At 65.5% G+C, this 9170-nt stretch overlaps 1 protein-coding gene across 1 annotated transcript in view; it reads left to right on the top strand.

Moving 5' to 3' along the window:
• DGKA (diacylglycerol kinase alpha) overlaps positions 1–9129 on the top strand; it is a 33938-nt gene extending 24809 nt beyond the window's left edge. Inside the window, exons 18-23 of the mRNA XM_082299060.1 lie at positions 1313–1377; positions 2220–2310; positions 2599–2785; positions 4532–4652; positions 6026–6086; positions 8935–9129. Of these exons, the coding sequence (XP_082155186.1) occupies positions 1313–1377; positions 2220–2310; positions 2599–2785; positions 4532–4652; positions 6026–6086; positions 8935–9033 (624 nt within the window). The 3' untranslated portion in view covers positions 9034–9129. The remainder of the gene's footprint in view (positions 1–1312; positions 1378–2219; positions 2311–2598; positions 2786–4531; positions 4653–6025; positions 6087–8934) is intronic.
• Positions 9130–9170: the final 41 nt, after the last annotated feature.

A 9170-nucleotide genomic window follows, 5' to 3' on the forward strand; every position in this document is an offset into this window, starting at 1 on the left:
CCGGGGTCCCCTTGAGTGTCACTGTCCCCAATGTCCCCAACGTGTCCCCGACGTGTCCCCAACGTGTCCCCAATGTCCCCAATGTGACCCCGATGTGTCCCCAATGTGACCCCGATGTCCCCAAAGTCCCCAATGACCCCAATGTGTCCCCAATGTCCCCAATGTCCCCGATGATGTCCCTGATGTGTCCCCAATGTCCCCGATGTGACCCCAATGTCCCCAATGTCCCCAATGATGTCCCCAATGTGACCCCAATGTCCCCAATGTCCCCGATGTGACCCCAATGTCCCCGATGTCCCCAATGATGTCCCCAATGTCCCCAATGATGTCCCCAATGATGTCCCTGATGATGTCCCTGATGATGTCCCTGATGTCCCCAATGTCCCCAATGTCCCCAAAGTCCCCAATGTCCCCAATGTGTCCCCGATGTGACCCCAATGTGACTCCAATGTCCCCAATGTGACCCCAATGTCCCCGATGTCCCCGATGTCCCCGATGTCCCCAATGTCCCCAATGTGACCCCAATGTCCCCAATGTCCCCAATGTCCCCGATGTCCCCGATGTCCCCAATGTCCCCAATGTGACCCCAATGTCCCCAATGTCCTCAATGTTCCCAATGTGTCCCCAATGTCCCCAATGTCCCCGATGATGTCCCTGATGATGTCCCCAATGCCCCCGATGTGACCCCAATGTCCCCAATGTCCCCGATGATGTCCCCAATGATGTCCCTGATGATGTCCCCAATGTCCCCAAAGTCCCCAATGTCCGTAACGTGTCCCCGATGTCCACAGTGTCCCTGATGTCCCCAAAGTGTCCCCAACGTGTCCCCAATGTCCCCAATGTGTCCCCGATGTCCCCAATGTCCCCAATGTCCCTGATGTGTCCCCAATGTCCCCAATGTCCCCGATGATGTCCCCAATGATGTCCCTGATGATGTCCCCAATGTCCCCAATGTGACCCCAATGTCCCTGATGTGACCCCAATGTCTCCAATGTGACCCCAATGTCCCCAATGTGTCCCCGATGTCCCCAATGTGACCCCAATGTCCCTGATGTCCCCAATGTCCCCGATGTGACCCCGATGTCCCCAACGTGTCCCCAATGTCCCCGATGTGACCCCAATGATGTCCCTGATGATGTCCCCAATGTCCCCAATGTGTCCCCAATGTCCCCAATGTCCCTGATGTCCCCAATGTCCCCAAAGTCCCCAATGTCCGTAACGTGTCCCCAACGTGTCCCCAATGTCCCCGATGTGACCCCAATGTCCCCAACGTGTCCCCGATGTCCCCGATGTGACCCCGATGTCCCCCCAGGACGCCTCCATCGCCCACCGGTTCCACGTCATGAGGGAGAAGCACCCGGGGAAGTTCAACAGCAGGTGGGGATGGGATGGGATGGGATGGGATGGGATGGGAATGGAATGGGAATGGAATGGGATGGGATGGGATGGGGTGGGATGGGATGGGATGGGATGGGATGGGATGGGATGGGATGGGAATGGAATGGGAATGGAATGGGATGGGATGGGATGGGGTGGGATGGGATGGGATGGGATGGGATGGGATGGGATGGGATGGGATGGGAATGGAATGGGAATGGAATGGGATGGGATGGGATGGGGTGGGATGGGATGGGATGGGATGGGATGGGATGGGATGGGAATGGAATGGGAATGGAATGGGATGGGATGGGATGGGGTGGGATGGGATGGGATGGGGTGGGATGGGATGGGATGGGATGGGATGGGATGGGATGGGAATGGGATGGGAATGGGATGGGATGGGATGGGATGGGGATGGGAGGGGATGGGATGGGATGGGATGGGATGGGAATGGGATGGGATGGGAATGGGATGGGATGGGAATGGGAATGGGATGGGATGGGATGGGATGGGATGGGATGGGATGGGATGGGGATGGGATGGGATGGGATGGGATGGGATGGGATGGGATGGGATGGGAATGGGATGGGATGGGATGGGGATGGGATGGGATGGGATGGGATGGGACGGGGACGGGGATGGGATGGGGACAGGGGTGGCACTGGCATGGTGGTGGCCCCAATCCTGTCCCCATGTTGTCCCCATCCCTGTCCCCATTCCCACTCCATGATGTCCCCATCCCTGTGGTGTCCCTGCCCCCATCCCTGTCCCCATCCCTGTGGTGTCCCTGTCCCCATCCCTGTCCCCATCCCCGGTGTCCCCATCCCCGGTGTCCCCAGGATGAAGAACAAGCTCTGGTACCTGGAATTCGCCACCTCCGAGTCCCTTTTCGCCACCTGCCGCCGGCTCGGGGACAACCTGAGCGTGGAGGTGCGGGGGTGTCCCCAACCCTGGGGTGTCCCCAAGCCCTGGGAGTGTCCCCAACCCCGGGGATGTCCCCAATCCACGGGTGTCCCCAACCCCAGGATGTCCCCCATCCCAGGATGTCCCCAGCCCCAGGGTGTCCCCAACCCCGGGGTGTCCCCAAGGCCGGGGTGTCCCTAAACCTTGAGGGTGTCCCTAAGCCCTGGGGGTGTCCCTAAGCCCTGGGGGTGTCCCCAACCCCGGGGGTGTCCCCAATCCAGGGGTGTCCCCAAGTGCCGTGCCCCCCCCCCCCAGGTGGGCGGGACCCCCCTGGAGCTGCGGGGGTCCCTGGAGGGGCTGGCGGTGCTGAACATCCCCAGCGCCCACGGGGGCTCCAACCTGTGGGGGGACACGCGGCGGGGACAGGCGACAGCGACAGTGCCAGGGGCGGGGCTGGCACCCAGCGTCACCGACCCCGAGAGCCTCAAGAGCTGCGTGCAGGGTGGGTGACAGCGGGGACGGGGATGGGGACAGGGATGGGGACAGGGAGGGGGACAGGGATGGGGACAGGGAGGGGGACAGGGACACCACAGGGATGGGGACACTGAGGGGTCTCCATGGGGATGGGGACAGGGACAGGGATGGGGAACGGGATGGGGACAGGGATGGGGACGGGGACACCATGGGGACGGGGATGGGGACGGGGATGGGGACAGGGACACCATGGGGACACCATGGGGACACCATGGGGACAGGGACACCATGGGGACATCATGGGGACAGGGAGGGGGACAGGGACACCATGGGGACAGGGAGAGCACGGGAATGGGGACAGGGAGGGGGACAGGGACACCACAGGGATGGGGACACTGAGGGGTCTCCATGGGGATGGGGACAGGGACGGGGACGGGGGACAGGGACGGGGATGGGGACAGGGACACCTTGGGGACATCATGGGGACAAGGAGGGGGACAGGGACACCTTGGGGACAGGGAGAGCACGGGAATGGGGGCAGGGATGGGGACAGGGACACCTTGGGGATGGGGACACTGAAGAGTCCCCACGGGGACAGGGACAGGAATGGGGACAGGGAGGGGGACAGGGATGGGGACAGGGAGGGGGACAGGGACACCACAGGGATGGGGACACTGAGGGGTCTCCATGGGGATGGGGACAGGGACGGGGACGGGGGACAGGGACGGGAATGGGGACGGGGACACCATGGGGACGGGGATGGGGACGGGGATGGGGACAGGGACACCATGGGGACATCATGGGGACAGGGAGGGGGACAGGGACACCATGGGGACAGGGAGAGCACGGGAATGGGGGCAGGGATGGGGACAGGGACACCACAGGGATGGGGACACTGAGGGGTCTCCATGGGGACAGGGACAGGGACGGGGACGGGGGACAGGGACGGGGATGGGGACAGGGACACCATGGGGACATCATGGGGACAAGGAGGGGGACAGGGGACGGGGACGGGAATGGGGACAGGGATGGGGACAGGGACACCTTGGGGATGGGAATGGGGACACTGAGGAGTCTCCATGGGGATGGGGACAGGGGACAGGGGACAGGGACACCTTGGGGACATCATGGGGACAAGGAGGGGGACAGGGACGGGGATGGGGACAGGGATGGGGACAGGGACACCTTGGGGACATCATGGGGACAAGGAGGGGGACAGGGACACCATGGGGACAGGGAGAGCACGGGAATGGGGGCAGGGATGGGGACAGGGACACCTTGGGGATGGGGACACTGAAGAGTCCCCACGGGGACAGGGACAGGGGACAGGGACAGGAATGGGGACAGGGATGGGGACAGGGACACCATGGGGATGGGAATGGGGACACTGAGGAGTCTCCATGGGGATGGGGACAGGGGACAGGGACACCTTGGGGACATCATGGGGACAAGGAGGGGGATAGGGACGGGGATGGGGACAGGGATGGGGACAGGGACACCTTGGGGACATCATGGGGACAGGGATGGGGACAGGGACACCTTGGGGACAGGGAGAGCACGGGAATGGGGGCAGGGATGGGGACAGGGATGGGGACAGGGACAGGGACAGGGATGGGGATGGGGACAGGGACTGGGGACAGGGGACAGGGATGGGGACAGGGACTGGGGACAGGGGACAGGGATGGGGACAGGGACTGGGGACAGGGACGGGGACACTGCGGGGCTGGCGATGCCGTGGGGGCAGTGCCAGCGCGGTGACGCCGGTACCCCCCAGATTTGGGGGACGGGCGCCTGGAGCTGGTGGGGCTGGAGGGGGTCCTGGAGCTGGGACAGATCTACACCGGGCTCAAGAGCGCGGGCACACGGCTGGCAGCGGGCGCCGATGTCACCATCAGGTGACACCGGGCTCCTGGCGGGTCCCAAGGGTCCTGGGGGATCCCTGGGGGGGTCTTAGGGGGTCCCAAGGGGCTCCCAGAGGGATCTGGGGGAGTCCTGGAGGGTCCCAAGGGGGTTCCAGAGGGATCTGGGGAGTCCTGGAGGGTCCCGGGGGGGTCCGGGTGGGTCTGGGGGGTCCCTGGGGGTTCCCAAAGGGGTTCCAAGGGGGTCCCAGAGGGATCTGGGCGGTTCTGGGGGGTTCCAAGGGGGTCCCAGAGGGATCTGGGGGGTCCTGGAGGGTCCCGAAGGGGTCCCAGAGGGATCTGGGGGGTCCTGGAGGGTCCCAAGGGGGTCCCAGAGGGATCTGGGGGGTCCTGGAGGGTCCCGGGGGGGTCCGGGTGGGTCTGGGGGGTCCCTGGGGGTTCCCAAAGGGGTTCCAAGGGGGTCCCAGAGGGATCTGGGCGGTTCTGGGGGGTCCCAAGGGGGTCCCAGAGGGATCTGGGGGGTCCTGGGGGGGTCCGGGTGGGTCTGGGGGGTCCCTGGGGGGGTCTTAGGGGATCCCAAGGGGGTCCCAGTGGGATCTGGGGGGTCCTGGAGGGTCCCAAGGGGGTCCCAGAGGGATCTGGGCGGTTCTGGGGGGTCCCAAGGGGGTCCCAGAGGGATTTGGGGGGTCCTGGGTGGTCCCAAGGGGGTCCCAGAGGGATCTGGGAAGTCCTGGAGGGTCCCGAAGGGGTCCCAGAGGGATCTGGGGGTTCCCAAGGGGGTCCCAGAGGGATCTGGGGAGTCCGCGGGGGGGGTTGGGGGTCCCAGAGGGATCTGGAGGGTCCCAAGGGGGTCCCAGAGGGATCTGGGGGTTCCCAAGGGGGTCCCAGAGGGATCTGGGGAGTCCGCGGGGGGGGTTGGGGGTCCCAGAGGGATCTGGGGGGTCCCAAGGGGGTCCCAGAGGGACCTGGGGAGTTCTGGGGGGGGATCTGGGGGGTCCCAGAGGGATCTGGGGATTTGGGGGGGGTCCTGGGTGGTCCCCAGGCCATGGCTGGTGGCCGGCAGCGAGGTCACCCTGAGGTGACACCGGGTCCTGGGGGGTCCCTGAGGGTCCTGGCGTGACCCTGAGGGGGTTTTGGGATGTCCTGGGAGGGTCTGGGGGGGTCCCAGAGGGGTTTGGGGGGTCCTGGGGGGGGGGGGGGTGAAGGGGATCCTGGGTGGTCCCCAGGCCATGGCTGGTGGCCACAAGTGACGTCACCCTGAGGGGACACCGGGTCCTGGGGGGGGGTCTTGGGGGGGGGGGGGTCCCGAAGATCCCAGAGGGGTTGGGGGGGTTCCCAGGGGGTCTCGGGGGGGGGGTTCCTGGGTGAGGGGGGGTCCCCACGGCCGCTGAGCCCGGGGGTCTTCGCAGGACCTCGAAGCCCCTCCCGATGCAGGTGGACGGCGAGCCCTGGATGCAGCCGCCCTGCACGGTACGGGACCCCCCCGGGGACCCCCCGAGAACCCCCCGAGACCCCCGGGAACCCCCCGAGACCCCCAAAACCTCCCCAAAACCCCCCCGAGACCCCCAGGACCCCCCCAGGACCCCCAAAACCTCCCCAGGATCCCCCCAGACCCTCCAAAACCTTCCAAGGACCCCCGAAATTCCCCCCTCGGACACCCCCAGACCCCCAAAACCACCCCCAAGACCCCCTTGGACACCCCCAGACCCCCAAAACCCCCCCGAGACCCCCAGGACCCCCCCAAGACCCCCAAAACCTCCCCAGGATCCCCCCAGACCCTCCAAAACCTTCCAAGGACCCCCGAAATTCCCCCCTCGGACACCCCCCAGACCCCCAAAACCACCCCCAAGACCCCCTTGGACACCCCCAGACCCCCAAAACCCCCCCGAGACCCCCAGGACCCCCCCAAGACCCCCAAAACCTCCCCAGGATCCCCCCAGACCCTCCAAAACCTTCCAAGGACCCCCGAAATTCCCCCTTGGACACCCCCCAGACCCCCAAAACCACCCCCAAGACCCCCTTGGACACCCCCAGACCCCCAAAACCCCCCCAAGACCCCCGGGAACCCCCCAGGACCCCCAAAACCTCCCCAGGATCCCCCCAGACCCTCCAAAACCTTCCAAGGACCCCCGAAATTCCCCCTTGGACACCCCCCAGACCCCCAAAACCCCCCCAAGACCCCCGGGAACCCCCCAAGACCCCCAAAACCTCCCCAAAACCCCCCCGAGACCCCCAGGACCCCCCCAAGACCCCCAAAACCTGCCCAGGATCCCCCCAGACCCTCCAAAACCTTGTAAGGATCCCCCTAAATCCCCCCCCTCGGACGCCCCCAGACCCCCAAAACCTTCTCAAAACCCCCCCAAGACCCCCGGGACCCCCCCCAAGACCCCAAAACCCCCCCGAGACCCCCAGGACCCCCCCAAGACCCCCAAAAACCTCCCCAGAATCCCCCCAGACCCCCAAAACCTTCCAAGGACCCCCGAAATTCCCCCCTTGGACACCCCCAGACCCCCAAAACCACCCCAAGACCCCCGGGAACCCCCCAAGACCCCCAAAACCTGCCCAGGATCCCCCCAGACCCTCCAAAACCTTTTAAGGATCCCCCTAAATCCCCCCCCTCGGACGCCCCCAGACCCCCAAAACCGCCTCAAAACCCCCCCAAGACCCCCGGGACCCCCCCAAAACCTCCCCAGAATCCCCCCAGACCCTCCAAAACCTTCCAAGGACGCCCCTAAACCCCCCCTCGGACACCCCCAGACCCCCAAAACCTCCCCAAAACCCCCAAAACCTCCCCAAAAACCCCCCCCGAGACCCCCCAAACCCCCGAGACCCCCCCCAAGACCCCCAAACCACCCCGAGACCCCCCCAAGACCCCCAGGACCCCCTCAAAACCTCCCCAGAATCCCCCCAGACCCTCCAAAACCTTCCAAGGACGCCCCTAAACCCCCCCTCGGACACCCCCAGACCCCCAAAACCTCCTCAAAACCCCCCCAAGACCCTCGGGACCCCCCCAAGACCCCCAAAACCTGCCCAGAATCCCCCCAGAGCCTCCAAAACCTTCCAAGGACCCCCGAAGTTCCCCCTTGGACACCCCCCAGACCCCCAAAACCACCCCAAGACCCCCGGGAACCCCCCAAAACCTCCCCAAAACCCCCCCGAGACCCCCAGGACCCCCCCAAGACCCCCAAAACCTCCCCAGGATCCCCCCAGACCCTCCAAAACCTTCCAAGGACCCCCGAAGTTCCCCCTTGGACACCCCCCAGACCCCCAAAACCACCCCAAGACCCCCGGGAACCCCCCAAGACCCCCAAAACCTCCCCAGGATCCCCCCAGACCCTCCAAAACCTTCCAAGGACCCCCGAAGTTCCCCCTTGGACACCCCCCAGACCCCCAAAACCACCCCAAGACCCCCGGGAACCCCCCAAAACCTCCCCAAAACCCCCCCGAGACCCCCAGGACCCCCCCAAGACCCCCAAAACCTCCCCAGGATCCCCCCAGACCCTCCAAAACCTTCCAAGGACCCCCGAAGTTCCCCCTTGGACACCCCCCAGACCCCCAAAACCACCCCAAGACCCCCGGGAACCCCCCAAAACCTCCCCAAAACCCCCCCGAGACCCCCAGGACCCCCCCAAGACCCCCAAAACCTGCCCAGGATCCCCCCAGACCCTCCAAAACCTTCCAAGGACCCCCGAAATTCCCCCCTTGGACACCCCCCAGACCCCCAAACCCCCCCCCAAGACCCCCTTGGACACCCCCAAGACCCCCAAAACCTCCCCAAAACCCCCCCGAGACCCCCAGGACCCCCCCAAGACCCCAAAACCTGCCCAGGATCCCCCTAGACCCTCCAAAACCTTCTAAGGACCCCCGAAATTCCCCCCTTGGACACCCCCAAGACCCCCAGGACCCCCCCAAAACCTCCCCAGAATCCCCCCAGACCCTCCAAAACCTTCCAAGGACGCCCCTAAACCCCCCCTCGGACACCCCCAGACCCCCAAAACCTCCCCAAAACCCCCAAAACCTCCCCAAAACCCCCCCCCGAGACCCCCCAAACCCCCGAGACCCCCCCAAGACCCCCAGGACCCCCTCAAAACCTCCCCAGAATCCCCCAGACCCTCCAAAACCTTCCAAGGACGCCCCTAAACCCCCCCTCGGACACCCCCAGACCCCCAAAACCTCCTCAAAACCCCCCCAAAACCTCCCCCAGACCCCCCCCAAACCCCACAACCCCTCCCCAGGATCCCCAAATCCCCTCCAGGACCCCCTCAGACCCCTCTAAACCCCCCCCCGGACCCCCCTCCGAGCCCCCTCCCCATTTCAGATCCGGATCACGCACTGGAACCGCGTCCCGATGCTCATGGCCCCCCCCTCCCGCTCCGGGGGCTTTTTTGGGATCAAGAAGAGCCCCCCCGATCCCTGAGGGGGCCGGGGGGACCCCCTGAACCGGGCCCGGCCGGGGGGGGGCACAAACCGACCCCAATTCCCCCTTTTTTCCCCATTTTTCCCCTTTTTCCCCCTCATTTTTCCCCTTTTCCCCCCTCATTTTTCCCCTTTTCC

Source organism: Coloeus monedula, assembly GCF_965178545.1.
Source record: "Coloeus monedula genome assembly, chromosome: 30".
Lineage (NCBI taxonomy): Eukaryota > Metazoa > Chordata > Aves > Passeriformes > Corvidae > Coloeus > Coloeus monedula.